A 22,758-nucleotide genomic window follows, 5' to 3' on the forward strand; every position below is an offset into this window, starting at 1 on the left:
ACATGATAAATGTAATTACAATCATATTATATATGCATTTAAAATTAACTATCAAATTAATTATTTATACAAAATATATATTAAAATATAAAATATATATTAAAAATAAATTAAATACTACATATATTTATATAAATATATAATAACTGATTTAATAATAAATTTTTTTGTATTAATTTGCATAATATTTAATAATCAATAGTGACAATAATATTTTATTAATTTTTCTTAAGTAAACTAGCTAATTAAATATTTTAGTAGTATGACGATGTACATATATGGCTATGATTTTTTAAAAAACGAAAAAGTATTTCTTAAAATTAAATTGAGATCTTTCTAGATTCATATTGTGCCTTTAAGAATTAGGACTATAAATGCATCAACAACAAGATTTATATATGACAATATATAGCTCCCAATTACTTAACTACTTTAGCATTATTATATAAAAAAAATTCATGATGAATAAAAATTTGTTTATTTATTCCCATGCATGATAATATATAATAATAATAGTAAAGAGTAAAAAAATGAAATTATTATTTTGTCTTAATTTGACTAGCTTGTATATTTTCAGCACATATATTATTAGTACAAGAAATTCGTAACAAAACAGATATTGAGATTCTTTTCAACAGTTATCTTATCCGAATTCAAATAAATCTTAGTTTTTCCCTAAAAATATATACTAATTATAACCAATAGTGTTTTAGAGTCAGGTTGTACTTTTATCAATCATCGAAAAAAACCAACCATGGTTGACAAGATTCAATTATTTCCTGCAAGGAATGGGGCTTCTAAGTATATATCTATAGTATTTATTTTCCGAAAAAAATTAAAAAAAACTAACAATATATTTAATTTTGAGGCACCAATTAAAACATGTTATACAGTTATCTAATTACATCTATTTTTTTAATAATTATTTACATAATTAATATAAAATATAATTATTTTTATTGATATAATGTTAAATTAGTAAATACAGTGTAAAAATATTTTATATTAAAAATATACTAAAATTAAATTCATTTAATTTAATATATTTTTGGGGGGAAAATAGTTTTTGCTGAAATAATATTATTGTCATGTTCCTGACCATATATAACATACTTTTCTTCACTGAGTTCAGAATGATTGAATTATATTGCAGCTAACAACGACATAGCAAACCACACTTTATATGTAATATATATTAATATCTTTTTTGATAATTCAGTCTTTGACCTCTATATATATCTTACCAAAGGAAAAAATATATATATTATAGGCACTATATATATCTGTTATGTAATAATATTAATTAATTAGTTGGACACATACACGGAAATGTTATTATTCCACAAGAATTAATTAATAATAATAATAATAATAATAATAATAATAATCTTCACACAAATACTTCTGTTGATGAAAACAGATACATCAAATAGGGGGGGAAATTAAAAAAAATCTTAATTAATTAATTAAAAAGGATCTCAAATAATAGTTTTAAAATGTTTGGCAAGAAATTTCCTATGCTAACTTATCACTTAATAATTCTATGCTCTCTCTACCTTAAAGAAAAAAAAATTAAAAATTATATTTAATAAAAAAAGAGGATAAAGTAATCAAATTAAAGAAAAAAAAAGTAAAAAACTCGCGTAGTATTATTTTCATGTGAAGTTGATAATCGAAAATCGTTAGATAATTTGACAGATTCAATTAAATTGTCATCTAACAGTTCTCAATTATTAATTTCACATAAAAATAACTTGCATTCGAAAAAAAATAATAAAAAAAGGTTACAGTTGATGAATAATCATATCTGGTGGAATACATCAAAATTTGGTCCTGCTGCTGCTGCTGATAGATCTTCTGATGAGAGTGACCTTAAATTATTATAGCTGCTGATGAAATCTTCTTGCATTGAATTCTGCTGCACATTATTATAATTTGTATTGAATTCCTGCTCAGATTTGATTGCATTGACTTGTTGATGATGAAACTGAAACAAAGATTCTAACTTGTTATTCTCCTCTTCATTACTACAACAATCCCATGATGATGTTGATGAGAGCAATGCATTATTATTATTATTATTATTATTATTATTATTATTATTATTATTCATTTCTAGGCTTGGCATTGAAGAGAATAATAATCCATAGTTTTCATGATGATGATGAGAAAAATCCAAGCATGTCAAAGGGTCTAATAATAATGATGATGATGATAATGATGAAACTCCTCCAATAATTCCATCTAACATTGCCATGGAAGAAGAAGAAGAACATGCTGCTTGTGTTGTTGTATTATTATTATTATTATTATTATTATTATTATTATTATTATTATTAATATCATTATCTTTGTCTTCTTCATGATTATGAAGAGGCTTGTGTGTAGTTGGATCAATCCCTTGCTTCATTAGCTTCTTCTTCAGACATGAATTCCAGAAATTCTTTATCTCATTATCTGTTCTTCCTGGTAACTGTGCTGCAATCTGTGCCCACCTATATTTAAAAATTGTTAAATGATTTAACAGTTTTAACTACTAAATTGTTATTTAACGGCTCTCAATTATAAATTTCACATGAATTTTTATCGTATAATTAATATAATCAATTAATAATTCTAACCATTTTCTAATAATGTCTAAATTATTTCAAGAATTAACAATGATATTATAAAGTTACAAATATTGTGGAAATTTAGATGCAGATGACTTCACGTGAAGTTGATAGTTGAGAGCTGTTAGATGATTTGACTAATTTGACTAAATTTTCATCTAACGACTCTCAACTATCAACTTCACGTGAAGTCAACTGCACCTGAGTTTTCACCTACAAATATATATATACCTATTTCCAAGAACCTCATGGAGAGTGATTATAAGATCCTCCTCTTGTTGAGAAAACATGCCTCTCTTCAAATCAGGCCTCAAATAATTTATCCATCTTAATCTACAACTCTTTCCACATCTTTGTAGCCCTTCATCACACACACATATAATAATTCAAATTAAACTTCAAATTTCATATATAACATTTTTTTAATCCCATTCTGTCTTTTTTTTTGGACAAGATAATAAATTTAAATAAACTATCAAAATCGAAATAATATAATTCTTTAATTACGAGGATTCAATTCAAACTACTCCAAAAAGGATATAGTAGTTGAGAAATTATTATTAAGAATAAAAATTAAAAATTAAAAAAATTATAAGCTTCTCATCTTCTTCAGGGGACCATAAACCTTTCCTTAGTTTTTGCTTTAAACAACAAGAATGCCGACCCATCTTATGAACAAGATGAAGCTAAGAGAAAGAGAAGAAGAAGAAAAGAAGAAAAGAAGAAAAGAAGAGAAGGACAATGTTTTTTGTTCCCTAATTAATTATTGGAGGCCCATCTCTCTATCTCAAAACTATATCATATATATGTGTTGATTGCTAGCTTCATTCTTGGCCCTCTATATATAATATATATCATATATTAATTATTAGTTAATTTATTGATTATATTATTACCCCTAATTAAGTTATGCTAATTAACATTTTTTTAATATAAAAATATTTAGAAGATAATAAAAATTAATTTAAAATAGTACAAAATTACATAATAAAATTATAAATATTAAATTATTAAAATAATTTTAAATTATTTAGGATTGAAGTCATGAGAGAGAAGGGTGAAGCAATAAAGTGGGTTTTACGCAAATCAAGTGCTGCCTTTTGCATTGGAATGGATTAGTTTTTAAGATATCTCTATTTCTAGAAAAATAAAAATTAGAAGAAGAAAATAAAATTAAAAAATAGCAGTTTATTTAGTACAATATTACAGCTCTGTAAACGTGAATTATTATGATAATTAAATAGAGTTAATTGATTAATTAACTAATATAATACGGTTAAGTGGATCTTGTCATGTTAATTGTTAATTAATAAATAAAGTACTATATCCACTAACTTACTCTTACTAATTATTATTGCTTTTATATGAAATATTAGTGCTAAGTGAGTTGCTATCCTAATATAGTAAATTAATTATAAATATTTTGTGCATGTTTACATTAGACTCTTTTTGTGGTTGATAATTATTGATAAAGGTCTAATAATAATAATAATAATAATAATAATAATAATAATAATAATCCTGAAATGTAGATTTACCGTAATTATATCTTAGGCCAAAATAATAAAAATAAAAATAAATATTAACTAATTATTCAATTTTTTGTATGTGTAAAAAAATAAAAAATAAATCCTCTCAATCAATTGTTAAAAAAAATTAAAAAATAAAGTATAATATTTAATTTTTTATTATTATTATTTTTATATTTTTTGTCTTACTTATAAAATTAATAATAAAAATTATACTTTACTTTTTTAATTATTAAAAAAATTGAACGAATTCATTTGAAAAAGGTCGGAGAAATTAATCCCGGTGAAAAAAATATCCGTATGAATTATTGTGAATTTAGACAAATAATATTTATATGTATATATACATATATAATACATGAGCGTGAGGCTAATTCATTTCATAAAACTTGAGATATATATAATTAAAACTAAAAAAGAAGTGTCACTTGTGCCATGTATTATTCTTTTCTTTCTGGTTTTATATTTTATAATTTTATTTATTTGAATATATTAACATTAAGAATACTATAAATATAAAGCAGCCGACACGAGTACATAGAAGGACGCGTGGGGTCCACAGAAATATTGACTGTAATTTGAAAAAGACTTACGGTACTTATTAGATTCCATTCATAGAACATTAAAATCAATGGAAAATTACAACAATCATTTTTATATTTTAAAAAGTTCTTCCATAAAATCTGCATTTTATATTTTCCATTCGGCTTTTACAAACTGTTAGTATTTACTCGTTTTAATGTTTTGAAAATTAATTTTAATTTACTCGTTTAATATATAATTTTCATTTTTTATATTTATTAGTGTTTTAAAAAGTATCTTAAATATACTCGTTAATTTTTCTTAGGTTAACAAGCATAAACCTTTGGATATCCATCAGCATCGCAGAGAATCAACAAAAATTTCCTAACTATGAAATTTATTCCATACATCACTATTATACACTACAATTTATTATCGACAGCCACTCCAACAGTGAGTGAGAATTTTTTAAGGTCGCCTTTACATAAAATTTTAGTCTCTTTGTTATTTTCAGAAAGTTGAAATATAAAAAAATTGAATTTTTAAAAATAAAAACTAAAATTTTAATAATATTTTTTATAAAAAAAATTTATTTAATTTTTTAAATTTAAATTTATTTTTTAATCTCTATATTTATCTTAAATTAAATATAATATTAAATAATTTAATTTAATTTATTTTATATCAAATATAATACAATTAAATTGTAATCTCTTAATTTCAATTCTTCTTTTAAATACAGTTTAATGGTACATATTGTCTTCTAAATATCAAACCTAAGACATGACTATATTTAAACTTATCCTTAAACAACTACAATTGTGTTATAGATCTTATGGTTAATTAAGATATTTGTTATTAGTTAATTCATTACATTTTACACATTCTCGTAAAATTATTTTGTTATAATTGTGCCAACTAAATCAATGTAAAAAATAGGGTTAAGTATAATTTTAGTTTCTAACGTACGGGATAAAAAAAAATTATCCTCGACCTTTTTTTACTTACAAAATTATTTTTAAGATTAACTTAATTTTAAAATCGTTCTTTTTACTAAATTTTTTATTTTTGTTTCGAAAATATTCCTAACTAAAAAAAATAAAAAAAAAGGATTAAGGAGGAAAGGGGAAAGGAAATTACGCTGGAGGATTGGTTCAGGAAAGAAGAGGAGGAAGGGAAGGCGGGGAAGAGTCACCGTCGTTGCTCCTTGTCGTTCAGTCCTCGCCGCTGAATCTCACCGTGAGGGTGGACGTCGCGCGTCGCTCTCCTCATCCTCCTCGCTAGTCACTCGCCGATGTGCTTCGCATCCTTGTCACTGTGCTTCCTAGGGTTCCAATTTTTTTGTTTCTTCTGTTAATTATATTGTTGATTTTTCTTTTTGTAGATTTGTTGATGTTTCTAGTTGCTCCTGCTTCAGGATCTTTTGTTGTTATTGTTCTTCTGATTCTATTATCCATTGTTGTTGTTCTTCTTCTGTTTTTGGTTGCTTTTGTTGTTCTTGTTCTTTTGATTCCATTATCCATTGTTGTTGTTGTTCTTCTACGTGCCTTTGGTTGTTGTTGTTTTATTGTTGTTGTTTCTACTTCTGCTTCAGGTTTTGGTTCAGCTTCAGATTCTATTTCTGCTTTTGGTTGATTTTGAGAAAGAAGGGAGAATAGTATTTTTGTCTGAATGACATTTTAAAAGTAAATTAAATATTAAGAACAAATTTAAATACAAAAAAAAAATTGAAACAAAAAATTTTTTCAGCTCCTATATTAAAGACTAAAATTGTACTTAACCTTAAAAAATAAATGTGTTAATGAATATATGAAAGGTTAGAATATGATTATGCAAAACTATCAAATTTAATTTCCCTTCGTTTTGGTACTAATTTATATCTGCAATGACTACAAAGACATCATTTCATCATTACTTTTATTATTGTGAGTTCTTCTCGAAGCAATAATTGAGTATGCACATATGTACATAAGTAAAACAATCATATTTCCAATCCTCAAGTATTTATTAGGTATTTTATTAATTAGTGTGGCTTAGAATACACGTTTTTAGATATTGGATTAAAATACAAGGATGTTAAGATTTGAGTTTTTATTTATTTGTTATTTTCTTATACTAATTAAGGATTAATAGTTTCCTGTTCCAAAAAACAAAAAGATCAATTATTTATTTCGATGGGATTATGGAAATACGGACCGGGATGAGGGAAAAGTGGCTGATATTTAATTGAAAAATAACTTTTGAGAGTAAATAAATATTCACTTTAATTTCAAATAAAAGTTGTACATATGAATTTTAGTTTTCATAATTTTATCAATAAACTTTTAATTCTTAAAATTACAAAATTTCAGTAATACTAGACAATTTCTTTTCTCAGCTATTAGAATATAATTAGAATTAATTAAAATCAATTATATTTATTCACTACAACAAAAGCGTTGTTTAGTGGCGGTGTTTTCTTCAATTAGTGGCAGTTTTAAACCGCCACAAAATCAAAAGGCGGCAGTTTAGTAGACCGCTCTAGTTATAGGCGCGGGGATTAGGTTTTGCGACGGTTTTTAACAACCGCTGAATAAGTATTTTGTAGCAACTAATTTAACGGCGGTTTTAAACCACTGCAATATACAAGTATTAAGATTTAGACCATCTTTTACCGGCGGATAAGAACCGCCGCAATGTTATTATGTTTTTTATTTATGACTGTTTGCGGTGTTTATAAAATCGCCGCTATTTTCAATACGAATTTAACAAAAAATCCTTTTAAAAAATGCTGATTTTTTTTGTTTGATTTTAAAGATAAATTTTTTTGCCTTTTTTGAATTTTTTAATGCTATAAATCTTAATATTTTTCATCTATTGAATATAAACTTGTGGCAAAAACAGCAAAATTAACTGAAAAACAAAATAAATATTGAACATATATAAGTTATTGCTGTAAGGATTTGTAACATTAGAATAGAATCATATTGAAATCTTTACATTAATTAAGCTCACAGATATACAAGTACTGCTAGAAGTAAAGCAATCATAACTGATATAACAATGCTACCAAAAAAGTTGGTACTTGATAATTGCAGCAACATATATAATACTCTACTGCCTCACAGAGTTTACTATATCACATTCACATTTCTCTGTCTCCTTTAAAAAAGAAAATAGAAGTCAAACAAGAGTCTCAACTTACTGATAACATCAAGTGGTGACAAATATAGAAAAAAAAAAGCCAATAACTACTAAAAATGTCTCTACACATAAATAAAGAACGCTACTTTATTTTAAAATATGGATATCACCATTTACATCAAATGTTCCAAGAAAGCCAAGTGCATTTCAGCAACATGGTAGCATGAACACCAATAAATTATTCTTTGATGAGCTCCAGTTACTCATATTAATTATGATTCACCCTCAACATATCTCAATCCTCTTCTCTCCAACAAGGATATAGATTAGACAATTTCAGCTAAGCTTCAAGCTTCATACTCAAATAAAATAGCAGCATATAGTGACAATAACAATGACAATAGCAGAAATATAAACCATGGGAAGAAAAGCTTCCTGTGTTGTACTCCAGCAGAACCCATTGGAAGCCTAGTGTGTGTTTGGTTGGAATGGAAAAATAACGCTGATAAGAAAAGAAAAATACACCAGTTCTAGATAAATTGTTTATATTTCAAAATACATATAGACCTTGAAGAAAAATTATTACGTGAATGGGAAAAGAAAATAGAAAAACAATGTTTAATTTGGTGATGTGAATGTCAAAGGTTGAAAAAGATTGGACATTAAGATGATGAAAGAATACTTGTGAATTGGACAATAATAAAACTAAATCAATATCTGCCAGAGTTGGGTTACTCCAAATCCTGGTTCAGTACCACACGCATTTCCCAATTCTTCACTTCCAAACACAAACGCCCATTATCGACATAGCTGTGGTCATCTACTTTGAATTCAAAGCGGGATCCATCAAGATCATGCTGCTTTTCATCTCGAAGGAGTAGTTGGCGAGAAAAATAGAATAGGCAGAGGTGAACCAATTCACCTGTCACCTCCTCCTCCTTTCCAAGCCAACCAACATAGTGCACGAGATTGGCTTTTCCTGTTTGGTCGTAAAGTAGAGCTCAATGAGGGACAGTGATGCAAATTGAACAACAATCTCGGCACAAAGGGCAATGCCAGTCCAATTGTTGTCATTTGGCATTTGGAAATGATTCTATCTATATTGAATTATATGCCCCTTATTCGATGCTTAAACTACCTTGGAATTGGAACTCCACTCCCTAGAATTACAATATCAAGTCTATCAGTGGATTCATTGTGTACCTGTAACCACAAAAAACAAACAATCCTAATCATTAGATGCACATCCTGTAAGCAAGAGCAGGAATAATGGGAACAACAATACACACGCACCTATTAACTCTCACTTCCATTTTCCAAGTGAGAGTTGGTAACCTAAGCTTAAGTCTTTTAAAAGTGGATGACACTGTCGATTGACATTGGATACCACTCTCACTTCCATTTTTCAAGAATACAATGATGAAAAAACTCATTAAACTTGAGCACTCTCATTTCCATGGCTCATTTGGAGCACTTTGCGGAATTATTCTCATGCTTAACTCTTGCAACAGGTCATGCATTCTAATATAGCATTTATCAATTGTTATTAATGATTTATTGATGAGTACACTTATTCCAATCTTTGGATGAAGACTACGATAGAAACAAGCGAATTCTTTTTGTGGTTAAAGAAACAAGCAATGTCCAAAAATATTTCCTTTTCGAGGGGTTCCAATCCATCAAAACTAAGTTGAAGCACATCTGCGATTTCCTTCTTTAGATTATTATGTTAATATTATGTCAAAAATGGAATCAAACATTATTGAAACTGAATCAATCAAAGAACTTTTTTCATTTATTTACTCTAACTTAATTTCAATACAAAGCACACAATAAAAAAAAGTAGTACCTTCAAACTCCTAACTCTACATAGCAACAATTAATCCCAACTAATAGAAGATATAGATAAATTCTGAATCAAAATAACCTGAATCAAAATTTTGAACCAAGAATAAAAATAAGAAAGAAAGATCAATGTGAAAGAACAAGCCAGTGACAGAGGAGAGGCTGTGATAGCTCAGATTGGCGCACGGGGGAGGAAGATGTAAGGATTTCACGCACGATCGAGGAGATGAGAAACTTCGACGCTGGTGAGAAAAGGATGGAGGGCAGCTGACGACTCCACAACCACACAGAGGCACATGGTGGATCGGAGATTAGGAATTTCACGCACCGTGGATGAGGGAGTATAGATTTTAGGCACTATGCAGGAGAGTCGAAAGCTCGACGTCGGAGAGAGGAAGATGGATCAGCGACGCACGGTGGAGCAGCAGTGCCAGGGTTTCGCGCTACCAATCTCACTTCGCAGGTTTTTGCAATATTGGGAGAAATTATTGGTTATAAGATAAAAAAAGGCAAAATAAAAAATTGAATTATGATAAAGTCCAAATTAGCAGCATTTCTTGATGCAGTCGCCGCCGATGGTGCGGCACATGAAGGGTTGGTTCTTTTGGAGACATGTTTTGCGGCGATAAGCTGAGCGGCTGGCAAATTTTGGCAGCTATGCTCCACATCTCTTGTAATGATTTAGCATATTTGTATATTTATTGTATGATATTACGTTTTTATTGTTTTGATTCTTTTATCACTTATATATATCCTTGTATATTGTATCATTGATAACACACTCAATAATACATAATCACTTTCTTCAGATTATTCTCTTATTTCTAACATGGTATTAGAGTCTGATTTTTATACTACATGGAATTGTTCTTCTACTTTTGTATGTTGATGCATGATCATTACTAGAGATGATATTGATAGTATCTCCGATCTTAAAGCATCCATTCACCATACTTTTGAGATGAAAGATCTTAGTTCTCTTAGTTATTTTCTTGACTTTGAAGTCATATCTTGATTATCCTCAGATGACGGTATCTATCTCTCACAAGTTAAGTATGCTTTTGATCTTCTTGCTTGAGCCGGAATTACAAGTAGTCGCACTGAATCTACTCTTCTTGAGCCTAATGTTCGGTTTACTCCTATGAATGACACCGTTTTGGATAATCATACTCTTTATCGACAGTTAATTGGAGGTCTCGTCTACTTGACTGTCGCATGACCAGGCATCGCCTATCCAGTTCATGTTCTTAACCTGTTATTGTCAGCTCCTTGTACTACTCACTATGTGGCAGTTCTTTGCATTTTTCGCTACATCAAATGCACTCTATTTTATGGCCTTCATTTTTCTGTCCATTCATCTTTGACCCTTCAAATATACTCAGATGCTGAGTGGGTTGGTGATTCCACTGATCGTCGTTCTACTACTGATTATTGTTTGTTTCTTGGTGATTCTCTCATTTTCTGAAGAGCCAAGAAGCAAATGTTTACTGCTCGATCAAGCACCGAAGCTGAATACCATATTCTCTCTAACACCACTGCTGAGATTGTCTCGATCCGTTGGTTTCTCAAAGACTTGGGGGTGCTCCGCAATTGTCTCCAACTGATATTTTTTGTGACAACCTTAGTACTATTCAAATTAACTATATGGTGTTTTTCATAAACACACCAAACACATTGAGATTGATTATCACTTTGTTCGACAACATCTCCTTATTGATGTTGTTCATCTCATAGCTTTTGGGATTCTGAATCAAACTGCTGATATCTTCACAAAAAACTCATCATTCTATTCGTTTTCGGACTCTAATATCCAAATTCAAGATGGTATCTTTAGCTCCCACTTGAGTTTGAAGGAGGATATTAGAATATAATTATGCTCAATTAAAATTAGTTATCATCAATTATATTTATTTAGCATATCCTCTGTATATTTATTGTAGTATATTATACTTTTATTGTTTTGATTCTTCTAACACTTGTATATATCCAGTGGCGGAGTTTGAAACAAAATTTTGGGGGGCCAGATAGAAGATAATTATCAAAATATTTTTTATATAGACCTTATTTAAGATAAACTCGTATAACCTCATTTCTCTGATTTGGGTGATATTGTCAAATTTAAAACCGTTTTACAGGGTCTCGTTCCAAAGAATTAAGGTCAAACTCATCAGATGCAACTCTTTGAACTTTTGAAGGTTGTATCTCACTTTCTTCGTGATTCATTAAAGTAAAAGAACTATTTACAGGTGTTGATATTGTAAAAGTTATATGTTCTCGTTCTTGAATATTAGGCTTCCTCTTAAAAAATACATCAATTCTTTGATTTTCTAATATTTTTTATTATATAAAAAATTAAATTAAGTAAACAGTAAAATATAAAATAATATTAAATTACATAATAAAAAAGACCTAATTTTTTATATTTGAACTCAAAGGTAGAGGGAGTGTTGCTTATTGAATAGAGAGCTGCGAAATGCGAATACACTCAGTTCAGTCCAAATCCAACATGTTTTGAATATTTAAAACTAAAAACTATTGTACAATAAAAGCAAAAGATGAAGATTAAAAATTGATATTTTAAGTCATAGTGAAGTATTTAGAACCAACTAAACTATTTTTTATTTTTTAAAGAAATATTACTAATTTTTTTAACAAAAATTTGGGGGGACCATAGCCTCTCCTTATCTTAACTAAGTTCCGCCCCTGTTAATATACCCTTATATATTGTATCATTGATAACACACTCAATAATACATAACCTTTTTCTTCGTATTACTCTCTTGTTTCTAACATCATCTGACACCAAATATTTCCTTAAAAAATTATTTTATTTATATTAAATTTTAGACCATAAATCATAAATTCTTATACAACCAAATAAAAGATATAGAATGATTAAATTTGGCTAAACTATCAACACAGAGCATGTTAGATACCAAAACTAGCAAATAAAGAAAAAATTTAAGAGGTATTGTATGACGACTACAATAATTTAAGAGGTATTTATAATTTTTTATTAGATTAAAATAAAGAAAAAAATTCTAAACCGACAAACATAAAGCTTAATTTAGTAACTAAATAAATAAAATAAAAATACATTAAACTAAATTGAACATTCTAAAAATATAAACTAATAACATTTAAAAACTACTTGAACTTTTCATATATATCATAAATATTTGAAGTATGTATCATATATTTTCTCTTATTAGTTAAAATTTGTAAGAAAACAATTCAAGACATATATAGTATTAAAACTTTTACCATTTAAAAGTTGAAATTTTTAATTTTTGCTTACATGAAAAAAAATCAGCATATACATATAAGACAGATAAAATANTAATTAATTATTCAGAGATACTTTGTCAGTTTAATAATGAATTGATGCAGATCGGCCTTATATGTGTTCCCAATTTATCTCTTGCTATTGATTACACTACATAAGTGACGAAAGCATTCAAATAAATTCTTTAATTATATAAAATACAAATAATAAATTTTAACAAATATATCATCATTGATAATGATAATGTTAAGATATATTACTTGATAAAAGTGATAGAATGAACATGGTAGGAAAAAAATTAATAATAATAGCTAATAATAGTAAAATGAGTCTTTTTTTTAATTGAATAAATAGTCAAATTTTTTTTAAAAAGTTATTTACTTTTCAGATTGATTTTTGAATGATTTTTTTATTAAATTTATTTTTTAAAAATGTTAAATTAGTTAAATTAGTTCTTCTATCACTTGGGTTGTTCATAATGTCAAAATTTGTTAATATGGTACGTAAGATTGTTACACATTCAAGTATTTTTTTATTTAAATTCATCTAAATAGGTCCAATACCAACAAAAATTATTATCATTAAAAGAGCGTGATTACATGTGTTTTAAAAGAGCGTGATTACACGCGTTTCTTCTTTTCACGCTCGTTTATGTACGGAGCTTCTTCTTCTTTGCCTTCTTCTTCGCATTCCTCCTCCTTCTTCTTTTTTGCGTTCCTTTTTCTTCACGTGTTTTTTCCTTATCGTTATTCTTTTGTTGTTGTTGCTGTACTTTTTTTTTCTTTTCGTCCTTCTCTTCCTGGTGAAGAAGCAGTAGATAGTGAGGAGGAAGAGTTTTGAATTCATAATGTAAACTCGTTTCAAAACAAGCACAGACTAAATGCACCTTAGTTAAATATAGAATAAATCGAAATTATTTAATGATTGCGACACACAAGCTTAATTCGAAAACAAACACACAAATAAAATTTAATCATGAACAAAAACACATCCAAATTCATCAAGTGATTTTGCAGCATTATGTGTTTCTTCTTCTTTATTTCATTAGATAAACAAGACAAGAAAAGAAGAACATGATGAGAAGTTTTGAGAAATTTTTTCTTCTTATTTTTTTTATTTGATTTTTCTTCTCTTTTTCTTGATTTTATTCCTCTCAAGATAGTGAAACAAGAAGAATCATAACAAAATAATTCACTCAGAAATGAACCAAAATTATATTCAGAAATGAACTGAAATTATATTTAGAATGAACTGAAATTACTTAATGTTTTTGGTTCATTCTAAATATAATTTCAGTTTATTTTTAAATATAATTTCGGTTTATTTCGGTTTTGTATAATTCAGAATTTTTCCTCCTTACCTTCTACTGCTTCTTCACCAGGGAGAGAAGGAAGAAAAGAAAAAGAAATACAGCAGCAACAACAACAAAAAAATAACGATAAGGAGAAAACACGTGAAGAAGAAGGAACGCGAAAAAAAAAAAAGAGGAGAATGAGGAGGAGGAGGAACGTGAAGAAGAAGAAGCTCCACGCGTACTTGAATTTGAAACAAGAAGAAGTAGAAGGAGAAGAAGAAGGAGAAAAAGAAAAAGGAGAAGGAGAAGGAGAAGAAGAAGAATAAGAAGAAGAAGAAACGCGTACCTCTAAATTACTTGGATAAACTTGGATATTAAAATTATTTAGATGTGGAGAATAATTCTCTAAGTGATACTATATTATATATTTGATAGTATTAATTAGCTACTTATATAATAAATTTATGAAATTAGATTAAATAAATTTTAAATTGAAACATTTTAATACCTCAAGATTCTCTTAATTTATAATTGATTCCATCTAATTATATAAATTTATCATATTAACAATCAATTTGGACTATTAAATAAATACTATGATCAGTGTTATATTATTTTAATATGTCATATCAATAAATTTTGATATTATTAATTAAAAAATAAAAAAAAAATTAATATGACTAATTTAAAATTTTTTAAACGATAAATTTAATTAAAAAATCTTTTGAGAACCAATTTGAAGAACAAAAACTTAAAAATCGAATAATGTTTGGGATACGAATTTGATTGATTATTCCTTCTTTCAAAATCAGCGTTGACATTGGTAAGAAAAAGCACGTTGTCAATGTCAAAATTTTCTTTGATAGACGCGCATTTATTTAGTATGCAGTTGTTGCTTTTTCACTTAATAATGTGAAGTTATTTGTGGAATGATTGAGAATTAATTCTAAGAACAAAAGTGAAGATCGTTTTAGTAATGTGATATATTGTGAAGTGTGATGCAACAATTAACATAACCTATGAAGCACGGATGGCACGGATGCTTGAGATATCGCGTTCGCGAGTTGGATATATTTTGGACATGATATTTATCGATATTCGTTCGATACATGTGTCTGTTATATTCAATTGTGTTTTAATAAAAAATAAAAAATTATTTTTCGAACACATTTAGACAGACTTAAATGCTATTACGTGTCAGCATTTTCAGTCTTATTTTTAATATATATTATTAAAATAATTTAGATATAATATTTATTATTATTTATTAAAAAAAATATTTTAAATACTTGATATAATTAAAATAAGATATTAAAAAATACTTTATATTTTATATATATACGTGTCCTTGTGTTATGTAAAATTTTAAAATCCGTGTATTGATATATCTCGTATCGTATCATGTGCCATATCCATATCAGTATCCGTGCATCATAGAACATAACAATCTAATTGAACTCCTACATGTTATAGTATAGATGTATAGTTCTATCTTAATTTCTCTAAAACAATTACCAGAATTTAGTAACTAAAAATCCTATGAAGAAATGCCAGACAATTCAATCACAAATCAATAACACTCTAATTCAAGTAACTAAAAATCCTATGAAGAATTACCAGAATTTAGTTACTAAAAATCCTATGAAAAAATGCAATTTGGCCATATTACATGTACATAAAAATTAAATCACAAATTAATAATTATTAAGTATAAAAATATATATTAACATTTCATAAAAAAATTATTATATTCTTATAAATAAGTTTTTTTTGGTGACTATTCTTATAAATAAGTTTGATTATTTGTTTATTTCATATTTGAGTATTCAGTTATTATTGCACATTTGATTACTTTTGTAATTGATTATTTAATTAAAATTATATAAATTAATATGTATTAAAAAATGTTATATACATATTAAAAATTAATTGTCAAATTAACTACTATATATTTATATATATTTATTCACAAATTTTTCTAACTAAAAGTTTTATGTTTATTATCATTTTTCAAGTTTATCATTTTGTTATTTAATCATTCACCATTAAAACTACTCTCATTTAAAGTTGTAACTGATTTATGTATATATAATAAACTCTTAAAATTTTAATTTAAGTCTCAAAATCTTTTGATAATACAATTTTAAATAAACAATTAATTATTAAATTATATCAAACCATTTTCGATTCGAATTTGTTATGAATGAATTCATATTTTACACTTTAATTTTTTCCTCTAATTTTATATAAAATCTCGACTCTAAACCTTGCAATAACTAACTAACCTTATATTCAAAATATTTTCAATGTCTTTCAATCTTGACATGCATCAAGTTTATTCCAAAGTATGCCATCTTGTTATTCAACCTTCTTTTATTATTGAATAAAAATCTCTTTATTAAAATGGGGAGTTTATTCAAAAGTATAATGGAGATTTGGGGTAATAAGTCTATCTACTCCTAATTTGTATAGTGTGTAGCTATTTTAATTACTAAAATTATATTGAATGAGTTTAACTCAATTCTTAATAAAACTAGTTGTCAGAACCCTAAATCTTAAACCATAAATTATATTTTACAATTATAAATTATTTAGAGAACTTATCTTTAAGGTAGCGTTTGTTTTCAGGTACTGAGACAGAGACTGAGAGACTGATATTCAGTATTGTGTTTGTTAGTTCAGAGACTGGTACTAAAATTTCTGTCTCTGTCTCTAAAATTTCAGTATTTCAGTACCTCCAAAAAGTAGGGACACAGGGGACTGAAATTTTTAGAGATGGAAACTGAAACTTTAATAACATTTTATACCTTAAATACTTTCATTTCAATTAATTAATTTCAACTTTACCCTTTGTGCAAATTAAATTAGAGTTTCATTCTTGTTTCAATTCCTGTCTCCCATTTTGCACCAAACAGAATACTGAGATTTGTTTTAATTTCTGTCTCTCAGTCTCTGTCTCTCAGTCTCAGTCTTTCTGTCTCTGTCTCTCCACCAAACGCTATATAGAATTTATAATACACTTTTTTTTACGTCCAAAAATTATCATTTGGAACGTGACACATTTGTATACGAGTGACCCAATAACATTAGATCGAATAGATTTGATAACATATCTGTATCAATCTAACTCAACTCTAAAAACTTAGTTCATAAAATAAAAAAGTGTCTCAAACTTAAAAAATCTCTAAAACTTATATCATTGATAAATATAAATTTTGTAATAAATATTATTTGAAGCGATATCAATTATAAAAAAACTAAATTAGTATTTAATTTTATTTTATTAATAATATAAAATATTTTATACCATTATTTAATTATATCTCTATTATTCATTATGAAGTGAACTCTAATTTTGTATAATTTAGTATCTAAACTACAAAATAAAAGTTCAATTTACTACCTAGTTTTAACACAATGTTTAAAATATATTAAAAATGTTTTTTTTTTTTTTTGAGGAAGGAGAACATACAAGAGGGTTTTAATTTAAATAGGCAATAGAATATCCAAAGAAACCTACAGAAAATCCCATATAAATAGTACGTGTAAAAATGACACAATATACAAAATATATATACTAATTTATGATATCGTACATAATATAATTTTTATAAATTTAAATATGCTAATATCTCCATAAGATTAATTAAATATTATATTATTAATCCTCAAAAAAATTTCTAATTCCGTCTTCAATTCCTCTAACTTGGTCTATATTTATCATTTATTTATTTACTTAATTTATTTGAAAGGGAATTATTAGTTATTGGTACTTAAGTAGTTGATTCAGAATTTATGAATGAAGCCTTTTGGAGTATATTTCAAGATCCCTATCTACCATTACCCACTTGCATTTTTACTAATAAAAATCAGATCCAGAAACATGCACATGATTTCGCATAATCTCGTTTGTCCTAGCTAGTGAAGGATGTGACACTATGTAGGTCATATATTAATTAATGCTTATGAAAATTTGAGCCTATGTGGTTATAAATTTCATTGATTATGTACTGTCAAATCATTTAGAAAGATTAAATTACCATATTATCTGAAAAAAATATTTATTTATAAAATTACAGGATGGATTTTTTTAATAATTATTTTGAATTATGTATTCTTAATAACAAAAAATCATATTTATATATTATGACTATATAATGAATAGATCGGATGACAAGATATTCCAAAATAAATACATATAAGTGGCTAATTTTATCACGAACAAAATAGACATTTAATTCAAAATGCTTCGTACGGTTCTGGCATGACTAGTAATCTTAGGGAAAAAATACCTTATTTAACTAGTAATACAATTAAAAAATATTAAATAAAATAAGTTATAGTTATTTTTTATTAATTTTTTTTTGTTACTAAACATATATTCTGAATATAATTATTATTTTTTAAATATAAGTTATTTTTTGATACAAGTCTATACAAATATTTATATTTACGCGCGCACATTTTTCTTCGTTAGTTATCGTCATCACCAACACCACCACTTTCTCCTCCTCCTTTTTTATTGGAATTTCTTCTCTTTCTTCTTTTTCCTCCTTCTCCTTATCATCAGTTATCTCGTTGTTGAAAATAATAAATAATTTAAATTTAGATTGTCAATTGAACCATAACGAAATTGATTATTGTTTTGAATTCAATCAAGTGGCTGATATGTGGTTCGATTCTTGTTAATTTTTTCGTTAGTAGTTTATGATTCTGTAGGTGAATAATGTTTCATCGTTGATGGTTTGAATTGAATGTAATGTAAAAGTTTTGTATTAAATAAAATATTTTTCTGTATTTGCAGCAAATTTGGATGTAACACGAAGATATTTGGGTGTAAAATGAAAATCTTTAAGTGTATTGTTTAAGAATTTTTGGTGTATATGTGCTGATAAGTTCTGCATAATTTAAAACTCTTTTTTGTTCTCCCTCCTTCTCATCTTCTCTTGCTTCTTTTTCTTCTTTTTCATCATCATCATTTTTTATTCATATTTTTTTTATTTCATCTTCTCAAGTTTCTTCTTGTTTTACTCTTTTAACAAGAATAAAAACAAAAAAATCAAACAAAGAAGAAGAAGAAACACATAATGCTGCAAATTAATTGGAAGAGGATGAACTTACATTCATTCAACTAAACGAAAGAAAGAAATAAGAAAAAAAGAAAAAGAAAAAAATGCAGCATTAGAGGAAATATTTTTTTGTATTTGCAGCAAATTTGGGTGTAACACGAAAATATTTGGGTGTAACACGAAGATATTCGAGTGTATTGTTTAAGAATTTTCGGTGTATGTGTGCTGATAAGTTCTGCATAATTCAAAATTCTTCCTCTTCCTCTTTCTCATATTCTTCTTCTTCTTCTTCATCTTCTTATTTCATATTCTCATAATTCTTCTTAATTAGGATGAAAAAATTAAACAAAGAAGAAAAATACATAATGTTGTAAAATCAATAGAAAGAGGAGGAGGAAAAAAATATAGTAACAACAACTGTAATAAAAACGATGATGAAGATGAAACACGTGAAGAAAAAGGAGAAGAAACGCAAAAAAAAAAGGAAAAAAAAAAAGAAGGAAGAGAAGGCGGAGGAGGAGGAACGCGGGATACAAAGAGGAACAACGTAATTTTACGCGCACGTTATATATAAATAATTTGTACGTTAAAAAGACTTATATGTGTAATACTACTCTTTTCAATAATAAAATATTTATAGACATTCAATTTAATTTGCAAGTGAGGAATAAAAAATTAATTTATCAAATAAATAGGCAAAAAAAAGTAAAAAGTAAAAGGTAGAAAAGAAACATCTTTTCTTCATATAAATAAAGGCATGATGGATTTCAAAGGGTCCCAATTGGAGAAAATTATATAAAGCTTCCTTTTCCAAGCGATGATTATGATGATAACATAATGATAATGAAAGTAATCCATTGTATTTTGGAAGAACATTTCTTTAATTTCTCTTGATTCATATATCGGAATTCGCCCTAAATGATTAGGACCTATGCACACCTACTCCCTTAATTTAACATAAAAAGCACATGTAACAAATTAAAATTGTTTGGTGTTTCTCATCAGATCATTAGATAAAGATTAATACATATAAATCTATTATTTTATAAGACAGAAGATAATAATTTGCAGTGGCATCTTAGTTTATGATGGCATCTTTCAAAATTACCCTGCATGATAATTTTATCACCGTCTTTAGTACGAATTCAATCATTTTAGCAGAATTTTCGAGTATTTATTTTAGGTTCTTCATTACTTTTCAATGAAGATATACTAATATTCAAGTGAAAACAAACTCTAAAATAATTTTGGAGTTTTATCAGAGTTTATCTTTTTTTGTTATTAGTTTTAATTTTTTTCGTAACAACTGTATTAATTGAAAAAACTTTCTCAACTATGAATCTCAATAAGAGTTGGCTTCTAATTGTATAAAAAGTAAATTTTTAAATAAGTATTTACTTTTATATATATAGCTAGTCATAACTAATTTTTGTTATCTTAGATTAATTTGGTTGGGCTTATTTAACAAAAAAATCTTAAATGTGTAGCATTATTCTATATAAAAAGAGAGATATTTCGATTGTATTGTTAAGAAAAAGATTACTTAATTTTTTAAAAATATAATACAAATAATAAATTTTTAAATTATGTGTTATTATTTAAATTATTATTTAGTGTTTTAATTTGTAAATTATAAATTTTAGAGACTAATTATGTTATATGTACATAAAAAATAACTACTTATATACATATTGAACTAAAAAATATATTAAAAATAAATTAAACAATACATATAATGATTAATAAATATTTTAATAACTAATTTTTATGTATATATAATATTTTTATTATAAAAATTATTATTATATTATATATTTTGTCCCCACTATCAAAATTTTCTGGATCTTCATCTAACTATTTCTATCAGCGCTTTATTAACGTTTTTGTACTGAAAATCATCTCAAGGACTAACGGGAGGCGCGCTTATAAAGTTTAGGGACTAAAAAAAAGGCAATTAATGTAGAATTACAAGTGTTCATAACACATAGCGGAAGTAATAAAATAATCCTATTGATCTATTTTGTGCTTAAAACTTTATTAAAATAAGATGTGTTAGATGTCAATACCTGAGTACCTTAGTAAATAAAAACTTTCTCATTCGATAGTACGAAGGTACTATGTGTATCCACACCGAGACTGACATTTATTGTCAACTCCTTGACCAATGGATTTAACTGAGAAATTTTTTGTAACTCCTTGCATTAGCAATTCTTCGCTAAGAATTGGAATATTTGTGTATGTGGAGGTAAAAGAGAAAAATTTGTGTTTTCTTTTTTTTTTATCATATACACATATATAGTATGAGATTGGTGACTGATTTGTAAATCAAATTACAACTTAATTTGAAACAAAATCAGTTAGGATCTTATCCATATTTAAAACTCATCATAGTATAAATAATTAATTATTTAATATTTTCAATTATAATATTATTATATTCATGGTGCTAGCAAAGAATATAATAATACTCTATTTGAATTAATATAATTATTTATTTGATCTAATCAAAATAATAATTAAATAATTATTTACCAAGGATTAGGACACTCGTTAGTGTGTGACCCTATAAGTTCAATACTAAGCGGGTAGTATATTAGTCATACTAAATTTACTAATCAAGGTTGGCGTCTAGCAACGCTCCTTGACGACCCGATAGTATGAAGTAATAATATTTTTACTAAGAACCCAAGATGAACAAAAATACAATTCCTTCCATCTTTTCAGCTCTTGGCTAACTTTTAGAGTACGATTTGATTGTCAAACTCTAACTTGTTACCATTATTATAATGAATTATGAATGACTTAAAAAATTCATTTCTTAATTCATTCAAACTCCTTGGCTAAGGCATTGTTTATTTCATTCATTATAATCGTAGAGCTCAAACTCATTATCATAGTTGATGGATTCCATTTTGACTAATCATTAATTCTACAAGTATTTAAATCATACCCAATGTCCATTCAACTAACACCCTAAGGTGTTAGGTGTCCGGAATCAAAGTATAATAAATACATTATTAATTTCTATGATAGTTGCAGGTCAAAGGAAAATTCTAATATTATGTTCATCATAAGAATATCCTATTGACAAATATACGATAATTATAACCATTAGAAATTTTTAGAGTGAGTCAGTTCAATGGTTATATCTCTATATATACCATTTATATATATAATTTAATAAATGAGATCTATTAATCTTCATCCAATGAAGACTATTATATATATATTAATCTATCCGAATCACTAATGTCCCATTTTTAGTGATTCTACGATTAAGAACAATTTAAATTAAAAGTACTCAAAAAACGTATATCTCATTATTACGATCCCTATCGTAATTATTCGTTTCTAATTTTTAATTAAGGACACTATCATAAATTATAAAAGTTTATTCTTATAAAAAGGAATAATAATAATAATAATTCATGATAGTATTTTGTTGGACATACACACTTATCTCCAACAATCTCCCACT

General features: G+C 26.6%; 1 protein-coding gene across 1 annotated transcript; it reads right to left on the reverse strand.

Moving 5' to 3' along the window:
• Positions 1-1,481: 1,481 nt before the first annotated feature.
• LOC107479003 (transcription factor MYB86-like) lies at positions 1,482-2,969 on the reverse strand. Its single transcript, XM_021138327.2, has 2 exons — positions 2,844-2,969; positions 1,482-2,495 (listed from the first exon to the last, which is right to left on the reverse strand). The coding sequence occupies exons 1-2, from the start codon at positions 2,900-2,902 to the stop codon at positions 1,802-1,804; spliced, it is 753 nt and encodes a 250-aa protein (XP_020993986.1). The 5' UTR covers positions 2,903-2,969; the 3' UTR covers positions 1,482-1,801.
• Positions 2,970-22,758: the final 19,789 nt, after the last annotated feature.

Source organism: Arachis duranensis, chromosome 3 (genome assembly GCF_000817695.3).
Source record: "Arachis duranensis cultivar V14167 chromosome 3, aradu.V14167.gnm2.J7QH, whole genome shotgun sequence".
NCBI lineage: Eukaryota > Viridiplantae > Streptophyta > Magnoliopsida > Fabales > Fabaceae > Arachis > Arachis duranensis.

Excerpts from the sequence above, each read along its gene's own strand:
- LOC107479003 (XM_021138327.2), bottom strand. The coding sequence starts at position 2,902 with ATGTTTTCTCAACAAGAGGAGGATCTTATAATCACTCTCCATGAGGTT. Across the intron at positions 2,496-2,843 it reads CATGAGGTTCTTGGAAATAG|GTGGGCACAGATTGCAGCAC; the intron begins GTATATATATAT and ends TTTTAAATATAG.